Raw genomic sequence first — 16,344 nt, forward strand, 5'->3', positions numbered from 1 at the left:
GATGACACTACTGCACTTATCTAATCTCCTACTGTAAATGGTAAATGGACTTGAGCTTATATAGCGCTTTTCTAGTCTCCCGACTGCTCAAAGCGCTTTTACACCACATGTCACTCCCACCCATTTGTACGCTTTCACACACTGATGGTAGTGATCGCTATGTAGTATCATCCATCAGAAGTAACTAATCCATTCATACACCACCACTGAAGCAATTCAAGGTTAAGTGTCTTGCCCAAGGACACAACGGACATGTTGTCTAACCCTAACCCTTCAGCATGGACAAGATAAACTAGCAGGTCCAAAGTCTACCTGCAGAATATGTGAAATGTATCGTTGTCTTTTTGATGTGTATAATGAGGTTTACTATTTAGCTGGACCTTAAAGTTTAACATTGGTGTTACCCCAGAAAGGAAATATAATGGGTGTCAATTAGCCTATCGGGCATTTGATTTTTTCCTGAAACCTCTGACTTCACATCTAGCGCCATTATTAAGTCAAACCTTCTTCAATTCAAAGCTTTCACATGACGTCACGCATTCAGCTGAAAGTCACCAGATAACATGGTCACTCTTTAAACCGTAACACCAGCAGGGACTTCTCCGTTTGTAGTGATATCAAATAGTGTCCCATTTGTTGTATGAGGGTCGCAAGAGCCCAAAACTCACAATTTATTTTAATAGCGCTGTTAACTTCGGTTGTCAGGTGATATAAACATGTGTCGTTTATAGTAAATTTTAGAATATAATGGCCGTGCTGCAGTTCTACAATGTTTTCAATGGTAACCACTATTTTCCTGAGCACTTTTTGCCATCCGTGCTGGTCACGTGACTGAAAGCTATGAATTACATGCAAACCTAGAGGCTAATTCTAGCATACTAATATGCTAACGAGATCCCATGAATCCTAAACATTTTAACATGGTCATTATAAGCATGTTTGCCAGTTAGCATTCAGCTAAAAGCTCTACTGTGCCCTTACGGTAGTATGTCCTAAAAAGACACCGTCCCCATGGAGTGGTTATAGACCGAGGACAATATTTAAAATGCAATGTCTCCTGCTAGCTTAGTCCATGTATGTCCAGCAATGCAATAGAGCTAGGTGAGGAGGAATATTGGAGGGTGTGCTTATATACAATTATGAGCCAGTCGCCTCACTCGTTTCCTTCTCTTTTGAGCTAAATCATAAAATCTGTACAAACATTAGCTCTGCAATGGAGAATGATTTTTTTTCTGTTAATATTAGGAAAAAGAGATTAATGATCCATGTGTTAGACATTTCCCACATAAAATGACTGATTACCAATTGAGAGCAGACCCACTAGATGTGTGCTCATGTGTTTGGCTTAATTTTGCCTGATACCTGGTGTTGCATGTACTTAAATCATTGTACATACATGGGGCAGCTGTGCATAATGGAACTGGACTCTGATTCAACATATCTTCAATGAGGATTTGCCAATGAATCACTATATATGTCCTGTTGCATTAATAGTGATTTAATGTAAAGAAGGAACAGGTTTACTGTACAGCCTAAATCAGCATATCCACTCAATTGGTGTACATTTCCTGTTTTTCTTTTTTTATGACTATTTGGCTAATTCTACACATTTCAAATAAAGTCATTACTTTTAGGGTGTAAAAAAAAAAAAATCCCCAGAATGGGAGCAGAATAAATCACACACAATTTGGGGACATCTATTCTTAGCAAATTTCTAAGATAGATTTCCTAACAAAAAAACCCACCACTTGCTTAGCGCCTGGAATGAATTCACCTGCTATCTGTTTGAGCCTCTTCTTTCACATGTTCACCATGCAATGTGCCTCGCACCCAAATACTAAACAAAGAAGAAAATGGAATTTTTAAGGTCAGGAAATATATCATGTTTGTACCGGTACTGGTGCTGGGACTGAAGCAGAGAACCTTCTCGTGCTAACATGAAAGATTTTGCTAAGACACTAATCCTCCATATCCAGGCCTCTGTCTTTCAAAATCCACAGCAGCGTGGAGAAAACCCTGAAAATCTTGAGGTAGACAGAAGTCTTTGTGCAAATGAAAACAATTGGCTCATTAAACAGCTCCTCTGCGCCAGGTTTTCTTTGGTAAAATACTCTTAAGATCTCTGTGGTTTAGGCTAACGAGTCTGTTGTACGGTGTGGCAAAATAAAAGCGACTCTGTCTTTGGCCTTTCTCTAAAAGACCCCAGGACCTAAGCAGAGGCTGAGACTGTGTTTTACATGAATCATTCATTGTCTTGTCTTTGACATTTCAGTGCACAGAAATAACTTTGCTCCTTTCAGCATAACAGAACGAAGAAGCATATTGATCATTATAAATTCCACTTCTGTGCTCTCCTTAGAATAAATTAGCCAGTCTTAAATTTAAAAACTCAGCAGGGATGTGGCTTCAGGCAACATCTCAATTTAGAAAAGATGTCCTCCTTCCATATGTTGGAATGAAAAAGAGCAAAATCACGAGCTCTTCCTAATTGAAGAGACGGTCCTGAATATTTATGGACGAAGCAGCGTGGGCTCAGTTTCGAACCAGGTTGCGAGAAATGTTCAAGAAATTTTTGCAAAATAAAGGACGACTTCCTTTGCAGAAAAAGTTGAAAAAGTTCTTTTTAACTTTTTATGGCTTGATTCATGATTAGGATCTAATCAGGGATCTACTGCAAATCATGTCTTTTGTGTCTTTGAAATCATTAATACAGAAATCATCATTTTTAGTTTAAGCAGAGGTACAAAATCAGCTTTATAACACAGGCGTAGGTCAAATTATTTTAAGATTCTGTGTTTTGCAAGAAGCCTATTGGTCCACTCCAGGTTAAAGAGAACACTAACACCTGAACCACACCAAACCTGGCAAACCCTCCACACTCAAAGATTTATGATAGAGCTCAGTGACGTGGAGCAGGTGGCAAAATTAAAGGTCGATTAAAAAAAAGATTCAATTGTGCTTAAATGTCATTCACATCGCAGCAGTGGTATTTTCATTAGTGCACTCACAGTGGGTTCAGGCTTCATTGAAATCCTTTCATTTTTATTATAACCTATTGGCATTTAAGCATTTAAGGCGCGTGCGCGCGCGTGCATTCTCAACACTCTTGGTTCACACACTGCATGCAGAAACTGACATTCATTCAGATTTTATAACAGCTGTTGTGTAAGATGAAATCTAACGGTTGGATACAGATGTTTCAGCATCAGATTTCTTCACACTGACATAAAAACCACACAAACGTCAAACAAAGGCAATGTGTTGCTAAACCAGAGTTAAATAGGACGTCAAACAACAGTATCTTTTTTTGTGACCCTATCACTTAGGGCGGGACAATCAATCAAAAAAAATTGAAACCGACATTTAGAACCTCTAACCGACGTTAATCTTGCCCAGAGTGACGACACATTCAATCAGCGACATGGAAGCAGTGTCCGTCATTTGGACACATTTTGTCTTTAGGGAAGACGATACCGAACAAAAAGAAGTTAAATGTACACACTGCGGAAAAACTGTTTGCAAGAAATGCAAGTTATTCATTTTCTACTGTTTTAGAGAAGTTCATTTCTAATTTAAAACTAAAATGTGTCGTTTTCATTTCAAGCTATTCTTCGATTTCAGTTCGAAATATTTAATTGATTACCACAAAATAGTTAATCAGATATGCACCCTTTCATTAGAAGAAACATCCCAGCTTTAATAGTTGAGCATATTTACAGTAGAGACCATTTCAGTGAACTATGAGGGCAAAAAACAAAATAATCATTCACTAATCGTCATCGAGGTAAAATGTTCAATTAATCGTGATGTTGATTTGAGTTCATATCGCCCAGACCTACTATCACTGACTAAGAGACAGCAGATCAGCTGCAAGGAGACAACACGCTCTGCTGTCGTTGTGAGTTCTGTGCAGAAATACAAGACTTTTTCCTTCTGTGATTTTGAAAAAAAAAGCCCCAATTACTGAAGTCTAATGGAAAGAGCAAAATGACCCCTCATTCTAAAGAAAGAAAGAAAGATTGAGAAGTGTTTTTAGCCAAATGTGTAATTTCCTGCTACAACATAATTACACTCAGAAGAACCTGGATAGACAGACAGAAAAAACATTTAGAAAAATATACCTTTAGCATTCATACAGTACCTTTCTCTACTAACAACCGTCATCTCCTTTGTTTTTGGTGTTTGTGTGTGTGTGTGTGTGTTTGTGTGGAGCTTGTATTTATATTTTAATATATTTATGTTTTTATATATCCTTTGTTTTAGCAGAGAAGATTTGTGATGCTCGTGACTAGTGATGCCCCGCAGCAATACGTTGAAAGACACAACAAAACAAACATTTTCACACGGTTAAAAGTATTCCAGAGACATTCATAAACATGTGCTCATTCTTGCAAACGCATGCCTTGTTGCATAAGTCACATTTTGAATCAATTGCATTTACTTTCAGTCAGTAAGTGACTCAGAAGTGTTGCAAGAGAGGACACCTGTCATGTGAAAACATGATGAGTGCAGCATTACTAAGAGCAGTCTTTGACCATTTCGTCATACAACTTGAAGTTGCCAAGCCTTGGGATTAATAATTGCATGGTTTGAAGTGTTTGTAGACAAGAGAGTAGTCAAGTAAGAAGAGATTTTACCAACGAGTGCCCTGTACATTAACATGAAACTGTGTTTAAAATTCAACCGCTATTAAACAAAAAAATAGCAGCAGGTACAAATGAGAGCAAATGCCTCTTCATCACAGGCAGTCTGTACCGTCTGCGAGAGGGGAGAGGACTAAACTCTGCATAGAGAGGGTGATCTGGGCTCTGCAGGAGGAAAGTCGCCTTTCTGACCACCTGCCTGCTGTAGTACTTTAACCAATCTACCAAGTCTACCGGGGAATAGCACACGGGAAATTAGCCACAGGTCAGATTCAAACCCGGGACATCTGTACAAGGGGCGTTTGCACACAGGCGCCCCCACATGTCCAATCTTGTGCAAATAAATTGCATTGAAATTGAATTGAAACTAACTGTCAGAGGAGTGTTAATAAAAAATAAATTGCAACTGTAAAGAGTGTTTTATTGGATTGAGTGCATTTTAATTGATTGTGCCGAGCGACTACAGAGGGCAGATATTCTTTATACGACAAACACAAGTGTCATCTGCATTACCTGGAGTTTTTACTTAATACTAAATAATGCAATGTCGATATTAAATCTCACTTTCTCTCGCACAGTCAAAGGCATGTGTTTTGTGTCATATGCCTCTGTACATATAAGATATTTGACAAGTTTTGAAATGCATTTCACATAGTACATGTCAGTCCTCACATATTGTGGATGACTGTTATTGCAAAAAGATATGTGGAGAAAATGTCGTGTTTTGCAACTGCAGGAGGACACTGTAGTAACTCCAAGATCACAGAAACCATCTGAGTCACCTGAGGTGAAAATCACTTGTCAATTTCTCTATTTTTTCCAGTTTGCATCCCACCTGGTGAAGGTCAATTTCCCACGGGTTTGTATCCTGGATGGAGGGATCAACAAGCTGAAGCCCACTGGACTCTTGACCGTCCCCTCCCCTCAGATCTGAGCCCATACGTCAGCTCCACATAAACAAAAGGGATGAGCGGAAAGACTGGAAATTGTCATTAGCTGAATTTGAAAAGGGGAACAAAAACAGTCTTGTCACTTTACTGATACATTTAACGCAATGTTTAAAGAACTATTGTGCAAATTAAATCCAATTTGATTTGTTAAACTAACATGCCTAACAGAGCATTTGTTGTTGTTTTTCTGTCTTAAAACAAGAATGAATTTTTTTTTTTTCCTGGATTAATTGCCATGTGTTGTTGTAGCCTCATACTGAAACTGATCTGTCTGTGACCAATAATGCACTGTCTGTTATAATGTCTGTTCTGAGCCAGTTGATCATTAGAAATGTGTTAAATACTCAGCAGCTACACAAGTACAAATCAAACTGTACTGCCTTTAAGTCTATGTCATGATGTCTGTTATGTGCATTTTTTTTTTAACACTGTCAGAGAGGTGTTCATTTAAAACCATGTCTTTGCATAATTAATGCTATAGTTAAATGAACTGACTGCATTGCATTAAAGGTATTGCTGATACCAAGCTCCCCTCGTGTGTAAACAGAGAATAAGAACTAACAAAGAAGCAATGCAGAAACATTATATCATGCATTTTCTATTCTATCATTCATTTATGATACGATATGATTTTACCATTTTTGACAATTGAGACAAATACTGAACATTAAAGACTTTGTGCAGTAATAATTTGTGAGAGCTGGTGTAGTTTGTCATAGATTAAACGGGTGAACCAATGAATAAATAGGCAGCTAAGTTTTACAGTATATGTGAGAAACAACAACAATAAGACACAGTGATTTCTGCACAATGTTTTTGGTGGCTTCTTACCGGTAAGCATTAGTTGCATCACAAGAAACTTTCACAGCAGCAAGATCTTCTGTATTGACTAATGTTTGGGCGGCAGTAGCTCAGACTGTAGGGACTTGGGTTTGGAGCCAAAGTGTTGCCAGTTCAAGTCCAGGTGTGGACCGAAGTATGGAAGTTGGTCTGGTAGCTGGAGAGGTGCCAGGTCACTTCCCGCGCAATGCCGAGGTGACTTTGAGCAAGGCAGTGCACTCCCTACAGATTTGGCAAGGTCCTTTAGTAGCAGCCCCACTCTGACATCTCTCCACTAATGCATGTCCACAAGTCCTATTTGTGCATGTGTGTATTTCAGGCCTGTGTGTGTGAGAAGCCTGTCTCTCTCTCTGTCAATAACAGAGTGTAAAACCAGGATTTCCCTCAGGGATTAATAAATTAAATTAAAAATCCAATCACATTTTAAGAAATTGTTTAATATCATGTCACATAGTGTATAACTGAAACATAATTTTTTCTTTGTTTTTAATTAAAACATATACATTTTATCGTTGAGTGTGATGATTTCACATGAAGCTGTTGAAAAAAAAGTTCTGTTTTTTTTTTCTGCACCACCATAGGATGTGCCAATCTGCATCGAATCTTGTGGTTTTGCAAAGTTGGCAATTGTTTGTACATGTTCAACAATCCCTCAAGGACACTCCCACTAGAGTCTATTTAAAAAAGAAGTCAGTGGGGAATCATTAATCATAAGAGCAAGTCATCAAAGGAACTTCTTGGCTTCATTCGCAGGTAAGACAGGTGTAAGACATGTATTTTAATTTTTCAGGAATGACTGGAGTATATAACTGGGAGAAGACTATTGTGAATATTTTATTGCCTCTTTCATTGTTTCCAGATCCAGCAGTTTTGCCCTCAGGCTCATCAGGTGATTATCAATTTAATACTTTTGTTTTTAACTCCTCAACATTGTTCTGCTTTCCAGAGTGAAAATGGTGAAATATCAGGTGACCATAACCACTGGCAGTATCGCTGGTGCTTCCACTTTTAACCATATCTTCATTAAGCTGGTGGGGACAGATGGGGAGAGTGATCGCAGTTGGCTCATAAACTTCAAAGGGGCTTTAGCCTTCACCCCTGGAGCAGTAAGTCTGAAATATTTGTTATGTTTAAAATGCACAACATGCTTCTTCAACTTTTCCTCCTTAAGACAATCACCCCTTTAATACCAATTTAGTGAATCTGATGGCAATCCTCAGCTTGGTTGTCTTTTGTTGGTAGTTTCAGAGCTTTTCTCTCATTTTCCAGGTGTCTTCTTTTTCCATCTGCAACTCTGCCTCTATTGGAAAGCTAGTCCTGATAGAGCTGGACAAACAGCGTCTCCCGCTTTTTCCTGAAGACAGTTGGTTCCCTACCAAGGTGGAAGTGAAATCGCCTGAGGGAGACACCTACAACTTCCCTGTCTACCGCTGGATCACTGACAGTGCGGTGTACCGCTTCAGAGAGGGAAGAGGTTAGTGGGCACTTGCTTGTCTTACATAAGCAGCTAACTGACTACACCAAACATTAAGTAAAGATCAGTTCTGCCACCTACAGACCAAGAAGGCTAAAGTAGATGTATGTATTTTATGCCAACATGGTATTTTGAGACTATTTGAAATCTTGATGTGTTTCTTGCTTTAAGCTCTGACAGTCTTTGATGACACCCATCATCTTGGCAAGTACAGTCGACAGCAGGAGCTAAAGCAGCGAGAGGACGATTACCGGTGAGAGCTTTGAGATTATACATATTCAAGTTTTACGCATCCTGGTAGTGATATTAATCCAAACCTGCTCAACATCTTGTTGAATATGTTAATTATAATTATTTACAAATGACTTTTTGACACTGATGACCCTGCCAGAGGTTTACTTGGATACAGTGTTAAACTATTTACTTGCAGCAGTCTCCTTTTATTGCTAATGTGTAAACAGATTGTCACATGTTTTTAAAAAAGAAAGCTTCCCATCCTCCTCTGTTGTCTACAACAGTCTGTCGGGTGATTTCTATGTAAAGCACTTAGTTTACATCTTACAGAGGGACAAAAATGAAGTCTATGCATGTTAGCCTACCTTGTGTCTCTTCAGCAAACAGTTAGCAGCGTCAGCTTTCTTTAGCTTAGGACGTCTTGCTGCTGCCAACAACACTGAGCAATGCGTCCAAAAAAAGTATTTTATTGAGATAAGCCTTTCTTGGACAACAAGGTTAAGATACTGGAAATAGGTAGTTGTAGAGAATCCATTTATTAAGGCAAGACCAGTTCTTGAACCGATATCTGTTCGCTGGTTAACCTCTGTAGTCACACGAGCCGGTACAGCTGTGTCCACAGGGGGCGCCAAAATCCACATAAACTGAAAGTTCCTCTCAGGAGCTCGAATGTCTTATTTTTCTCATTATTTGTCTCATTAAAGTGATTGACGATAAAGTAGTTTGAAAAATCATTGAGAGACCAATGCACACCAATACAAATTTGAGTAAGTGCAAGCAAGCTAACTTTAGCCTGCTTGCTTTCTCCTGTTGTTGATTGCAAATTATAATCATAGTTGTATGTTACTAAGCTAAGATAGATAGGCATGGATATTAACCAGGATGAAATATTTGACTGTACAGGGCAAAAGTGTCAAATTAATGTGAGGCTGGTCAATCACTTATTACATTGCGTCAAGTAGGTTTTTCGGCCAGTTCCCAGAATGCTTGTGCATGCTAATGGAGCGCAGGAGTGGGCTAACTACAGTTCACTGAGCAGCCACGGGTGATACAACAATGATTTTCTTACTCAACAAAGTTTATTGAAAATGTAGTATCCTAGAACCATGCACTACAATTGCAATTTGGAGAAATATGTGTCATGTCTACAACGCATTCATACTCTAAATTAAACTGCAGCTACACTACTGTTTTAAATACAAAAGCTTTCTAACTTTGATCTCTCTGTTTTCCTCAGCTGGGATGTGTATAAAGAAGGAATACCCCATTGTATGAAAGCAGGCAACCCTCTCTCTCTGCCTTGTGAGGTCCGCTTCTCCTTCACCAAGACCTCAGAGTTTTTATTCACTGCAGCCTCAGGGTGAAGTCCTCAGATTCTGTCCAAGATCTATTCATAGAAGCATGAACCTGCCTCACCTACATGAAGTCAGGAAATGACTTAAAACATTGTAATTAGAATGTTCTTTACTTTTATTTCCAAGACTGACTGAGCTGCAACTTAATGGATTGGCTCGTTGCGAAAAGAACTGGACTGATATTGAGGACATTGAACGGGTGTTCTGCTGCAAGCGGACTGCCATATCAGGTAATAAGGGGAGTGCAATAGAGTACTTGTTATGCATGTTAAGACATTCAGCTGTGTTCTTTGTATATTTAACTGTATTCCATTATGCTACTGAAGGAGTATCACAATTGTTTACATTCCTGAGGAAAGCCATAGGTTTCATTGAATACTGAATGGACTATTGGCCTCTTTATTTGACTCTTTATTTGACTCTTTATTTGACTCTTTATTTGACTTTATTTGACTCTTTATTTGACTTTATTTGACTCTTTATTTGACTCTTTATTTGACTCTATTTGACTCTTTATTTGACTCTTTATTTGACTCTTTATTTGACTCTATTTGACTCTTTATTTGACTCTTTATTTGACTCTTTATTTGCTGTTTCTTGACATGAGCAAGTTTCCGTATAACATGCTTTGCTCGTCTGACTTTGCATGTAATCAAAATTCTGTATGAAAACTCAATAGCAAACAATTTGAACCAGTGACCAATCATGTTTGCAGGAAAACAGCTATTTCCTCTTTTCTAATTCACAAGTGGTGAACAGTTAAACTTATAATCATGGTTTTTTAGCGAGATTTTTTGTCTATACGTTTGGAAATCTTTGAAGCTCAGCTCTTCTATTTCCAGACTATGTGCAGGAACATTGGAAAGAGGACGCCTTTTTCGGCTACCAGTTCCTCAATGGGATCAACCCCATGCTAATCCGACGCTGTTCAGTCCTACCGGAGAATTTCCCTGTCACTGATGGCATGGTCCGCCTCCCTGATCAATGTAGCTTGGAAGATGAAATGAAGGTGATTGTTTTGACATTTTTTATCTTATTATTAGAATATTGTTTTGCCCCATGACATGTTAAATGTGAAACTTGTATGCTACATTTATTTTGGGTAATATTCACATCAAGTCATTTCCCATCCTCTCTTTAATTTCATATAGAAAGGAAACATATACCTGTGTGACTACAAGCGCTTGGATGGAGTGGAGGCAAACATCATCAACGGGAAGAAGCAGTACTTGATGGCTCCCCTCGTCCTGCTCCACAAAACACCTGAGGACAAGATGATGCCAATCGCTATCCAGGTAAAATATTAAATTAAATTAAATTAATTAAAGCCAATAATAAAGCTGCAACTTAAAGAATTGGTTATTATTTTAACGGTAAGAGGCAGGTTTACATGCAAACAGGACGTGTTCACATGATAAAATAACGAATGTATTAAAAGTCCTGCCCACAGCTTAGAGCTAATCTATGGAGCAGCTAAAGCATTTGGGATATCAAGTATTAAAAAATACACGTTTGCATGTTTGAAATATTTATTGCAGCAGCTGTAGCGTGTACATAGTTTGAATTTGGCGTTTAGGCTCCGACCTTGTCACAGGATGTAGATTTATTTCAAAACCAGAAATTGAGAAGTGATGACATAATATCTTAAAACCCTGGTAAGAACCTTTAGGTGGATGCTGGGGTGGTAGAGCAGAGGGAGAGACCAGAAACCGGTCTATTGGTAGGATGTGTGTGATTTGAGATTGTGAGAATGGCTCCTGTTAGTGTGAGAGTAAGGAGTCAAAGTCGCAAAAAAACTTAAATGCTTCTTTGTTTTGTTGACAGGCAAAACAGACAGATATTACCCTTTGTAGTTAGTGTGCAAACTTGTGCAAAGAATAAGAATCAGAGAAATATATATTTAGTCTTTTCATGCCAATTAACATCCCGCTACCCTCTTTCACTCTGGTGGAAATAAAACAGTGACTGAAAATTGTTAAACACACACACACACCTTCAATGAACAACACCTTCATTCCTTCTCCTGCAGCTGAAGCAGACTCCAGGAGAAGACAATCCCATCTTTTTTCCTACTGATTCCGAGTACGACTGGTTGATGGCCAAGATTTTTGTGAGAAGTGCAGATTTCAGCGAACACCAGCTCAATGTTCACCTGCTGCGCACTCATCTTCTGGCTGAAGTGTTTGCTGTGTCTCTGCTGCGCAATGTGCCCATGGTGCATCCACTGTACAAGGTAACAGCAACACGGAACACTTACCTTGCTGTAGTTGTTTTTTTTACTTTCTGTTTCTCATATGCTCAAAGGTTTATTAAGCGTAATGTATTAATGTGTATATACTTAATACTAAATGGTATAGAGGCATCAGAACTATGACCGTGTCTTTTAACATTGTGACTAAGAGTTTTTTTTCCCCCTCAGCTCCTCATTCCTCACACTCGCTACACCCTGCAGATCAACTTCTTGGCTCGACTTGCTCTAATATCTGAGACTGGTGTTTTCACACAGGTAGAAAGACAAGAGAAATACACTTTACACTAATTTAACAATGTCTCTTGTTTTTTATATCAAAAACACTGTTCCTCATATTGACTGTTCCCCTAGTTTTCAGCTTCTGGTGGAGAAGCAATGTTCCCAATCCTGAAGAGGTCACTGTCCTCAGTGACCTACAGCTCCCTCTGCATACCAGACGACATCGCTGAGCGTGGACTGGAGGCTGTGCCCAACTTCTATTACAGAGATGATGGACTGAAGCTTTGGGAGATCATCCACAGGTACTGTAGGCAGTTTCCATTCTGCATTATGTTTCTACATTATAACACTTTGGAGCAAAAGTGTAGAATATTTCTTCACGTGTTTGCCATTGTTATCATCAAGTGTTACACTTTGCTATGGTGAGTTAGAGCATTACAAGGCTATGAAGTATATTCTGGTGAACAAAGAAACTAGATGCATGGTCTGACTAAGGTAAGTGTAAGGCTTCAATGTTGGAGCAGGGTTTACCCTCATTTCCATTGCAGGTAAAAAAACGTGTCACACCCTCTTATTAGACTAAGTGATGGTGATTAGTACAGGACAACTCAGCTGTCCATTTTTTTAATCAGGCAGGGTGTCCAAACCCTCGCAGGAAAGCAAACTGAAAATACAGATGTAGGATTATTGGGTACATTTAATTCCATTTCATGTTTGTGGCCGTGCACTAAAAATATGCCTGGCTGTGAAATGTTACATTTAAAAGAGCTCCTGGCCATGTATTCAGACTTTATTATTTATTTTAGCTATTTTATGTTCATATTTTTTGCTTTGGGGGAAGGGCTGATTTTGCCTCAACTGATCACTCGTGACTAAGGTATTTGACTCATGACAACATTATCAACAACTCACTATTCAGACAGTAATGGACAGTATTGGTTAAACAATACAGGTTGTTAAAGAATACTAGATGGTAAAAAAAAAGTGAAAGTATGCAACAAAACATTCTGGTATTGGACCCCTGACAGAGTACCAATAAACAGTTAGCTTTCCCAAAGGATTTTTCCAGGTTTATTACAGCACAAATGACAGGCCAACAGGATAATTGCCACCCAGTAGCTCTGTACTTTATTATTATTATAATAATAATATTAGCTTGAATTCATGTCGCTCCTTTCAAGGGACCCAATGATGCTTTACATTAAAACACATAAACAAAGACAAAACACTTAACCAAGTCCATTAGCTGAGTTGAACAGGTGGGATTTCAAGAGATTCTTGAACATGTCCAGGGACTAAGCATTGCGGATAACTCCAGGGAGCGAGTTCCAGAGGGTCGGGGCTGTCACACTGAAGGCTCTGCCCCTAAAGTCTGCAGGTTGGTGTTGGGAAAGGAGTGCAAACCAGTGTCCAAGGATTGGAGGTTGTTCCAGGACTGAGTATAGGGGTTGAGGAGGTCAGAAAGACACGGGGGGGGAAATGCATTTTGGGAGATTTGTAGGTATGGAGGACGATTGTGTATATGTGATGCAGGACATGACTGTGAGCCAGTGAATTTTGAGGCTGATGTGCTGCCAGGGCTTTGTGAGGGTGAGAACCCTGGCAGCTGAGTTTTGCACATACTGGAGCCCGTCCAGGGCTTGACTAGGTACCCCAGATTCCATCGCAATAATCCAGAGGAGAAGTGATGAAGGTGTGTATGAGAGATTCTGCAACAGGGTCTGCGAGTGATGGCCTGAGTCTGGAGATGTTTTTAAGCCGGCAGGATGAAGACTTGGTCATGGAATTGATGTGTGACTGGAATCATAGGGTGGAGTCCAGAATGACAACCAGGCTACTTTGAAAATATGACCGTTGTATCAGTCTCCGCAAGTCAGTGAATTGGTATGATTTAGAAAATGTCAAACTATGTATTTGGTCCCATTTTTTTATCCAGTGTATCAAATATTGCACCAATGTCCTTAAAAAAAGAACAACACTGAGCAGTCAATGACACATTAAAGTGTTCTAGAAGAGTTTCTTTCTTCAGCCTTGGGTCTTAAAACAGTAAAATCCAACCACAGTTGTGATCATCTCCGCATTTCTCAGGTTTGTGCAGGGAATCCTCAGCTACTACTACAAGAGGGATGCTGAAGTCCAGCAGGACTCTGAACTACAGAAGTGGATTTCAGACATTTATGAACATGGATTCCTTTCCCAACCCTGTCCAGGTGGGCTTTTAGGACCAGATAACTTTTTTATAATGCTTATTATGGACATTCATGTACAGTTATATTATAATGCAATATTATTCAAACTTCAAGTGAGTCATTTTATCTTTAAGTAATACGCTTTGTTTTCTCTAATTCTCAGGAATTCCAAAGAGCCTTACCACAGTGGTTGAGTTGATCAAGTTTGTCACCATGGTGATCTTCACTGGCTCAGGACAGCACTCAGCTGTGAATACTGGACAGGTGATTTTTATTTATTTGTTTAATGAAACGACCAACTATAACGTTGGTAATTTTAATCAGTGAAGTTAAGGCATAGTCCTTAGAGTGTAATGTGAGAAATGCCCATAATGACAACGCTAACTCTTAGTAGGTGAAATAATTTACTAAGATCATAGCCTTAATGTAGGTAGCCGTTTCAGGTAATTTATCATGACCACAAATATTGTATAAATAAACATTTTATCTTGTTTTTGGGCTCGTGTCAGTCAGAGTCAGAGGAAAACCAAAGTTTTGACAGATCATGAGGATGTAAATATGAATGTATAAACCAAAGTTAATGCTAATAAAGTAGAAAAATGTATCTTTTAACTCACACTTTGTGAACCTCATGGTGTCACCTGTGGATAAATAAGAGGGTCACTAAAGTCATATGATTCATCCTCTGAGGATTATTACTGTGTAAAGTTTTCTTCTATGCAAACTTCACTGCCTGTCAATCATTTATTCGTCGCAGTATGACTATGGTGGCTGGATGCCCAACACTCCCATCTCCCTGCAACTTCCTCCACCAACCACCAAGGGGACAACAAGCGAGGCCACCATGCTGCAGACGTTCCCTGATGTCAATGTGACAGTTCAGGGAATGTCCACAGTGTGGTTACTCAGCAAGCAGTCCTCTGACTTTGTAAGTATTGATGACTTTATGTAGAATTACATAAATCACATTTGTATCCAAGTTATGTAATGTAGCTTATTGTCATGACACCAAAAAGCTCTTTGAGCCAATTTTTTTTTTTTTTTTAAACGATCACAATTTATCCTATTGTACGTCTCCCTATATTGAATAAACATTTTAATCTAAGTGGGAGAAAACAGCTTTAAACATGTCATTGATGTCACCAGATCGCCCTGGGAAATTACCCTGAGGAGCATTTCAGCGAGGAGATTCCCTGCAAGCTGATAAAGGATTTTCAAGGAGAGCTCCAATCCTTGAGTGCAGAAATCAAAGCCAGAAACAAGAGCCTTGACGTCCCATACACATACATGGATCCAGGAGAGGTAGAAAACAGTGTGGCCATTTAAATTTCAGATAGTGTGACCTCATCAGCTCTGTGTTACCAAAAAGTGAGGAAGGGAGAACTGTATGATCACTCCTCTGAATGTGGTCAATATATGATGATCTGTGATTTTTAATCCAATCCTCTTAGTTTTAGTTTGTGAATATACAGGACATCTTATAAGAATACATGAAATGCAAAATCTGCTGCTGCAATGACAAGTTTCTTATAAACATGTAACTTTCATTAAAAAAATGTGAAAAATGTCCCGTGTTTGCTGACTTTTATTTCACCAAGAAACAAGAATGAATTGGTTAGTGATATAACTGGGACATTTTATGTTTTAGACTACCGCATAGCCCATCAAATTGAGTTACAGCTCGATCTGTAAATTAACCTGTCAACTCTGGGCTAGTAATTGGACAGAAATGTATTTTGAGAAACAATTAAATATGACTATATAACCGACATTTGCATTGTTGCATTAACATACGTAATACTGATAAAGAAACTTAAATCAAGCTTTTCTTCCTGAAAATATACTCTGATCCTGTTTTTTATCACGCCATAAACCTCTCTATTTCAGCCTTGCTCAGAACAGGCAGGTTCTGTGTCTATAGCTTTAAATGCAAATGAGCAGTTTGCGACCACGCCCCTCTAGAAGGATTTCGATGGCTCAGGCTTTCTTGCACCATGCCCTATTGTTTACGGTGGGGAGGCAGAGTCAGAGGGCAGAACAAACACCTAGCTGTGGGAGTGTCACCCACCTTGGGGAATATCTCCAATTGGCCTGATTGAGCATATATTTTCTGAAAAGTGGAGCAGGAAGAATGCAGAGAGGAAGGATTTTTCATAATGGGGGGGTTGTAGACAGGATCGAAACACATA

The 16,344-nt window shown here is 39.0% G+C and overlaps 2 protein-coding genes across 3 annotated transcripts in view; both read left to right on the forward strand.

Moving 5' to 3' along the window:
* The window catches only part of tbck (TBC1 domain containing kinase), a 44,905-nt gene extending 38,622 nt beyond the window's left edge, over positions 1–6,283 (forward strand). For both annotated transcript variants that reach the window (XM_020628917.3, XM_020628916.3), the window contains exon 26: positions 5,467–6,283. In XM_020628917.3, coding sequence (XP_020484573.3) covers positions 5,467–5,577 — 111 coding nt within the window. In that variant the 3' untranslated portion in view covers positions 5,578–6,283. The remainder of the gene's footprint in view (positions 1–5,466) is intronic.
* A 728-nt stretch (positions 6,284–7,011) lies between these two features.
* On the forward strand, positions 7,012–15,722 carry LOC109994925 (hydroperoxide isomerase ALOXE3). Its single transcript, XM_020648436.3, has 15 exons — positions 7,012–7,186; positions 7,380–7,539; positions 7,703–7,907; positions 8,079–8,160; positions 9,379–9,501; positions 9,623–9,726; positions 10,339–10,505; positions 10,648–10,791; positions 11,526–11,729; positions 11,916–12,002; positions 12,099–12,268; positions 14,055–14,176; positions 14,319–14,419; positions 14,913–15,083; positions 15,302–15,722. Exons 2-15 carry the CDS (start codon positions 7,387–7,389, stop codon positions 15,479–15,481), a joined length of 2,013 nt encoding a protein of 670 aa, XP_020504092.2. The 5' UTR covers positions 7,012–7,186; positions 7,380–7,386; the 3' UTR covers positions 15,482–15,722.
* The last annotated feature ends 622 nt before the right edge of the window (positions 15,723–16,344 follow it).

This window comes from Labrus bergylta, chromosome 1 (assembly GCF_963930695.1).
Source record: "Labrus bergylta chromosome 1, fLabBer1.1, whole genome shotgun sequence".
NCBI classification, from domain to species: Eukaryota; Metazoa; Chordata; class Actinopteri; order Labriformes; family Labridae; genus Labrus; species Labrus bergylta.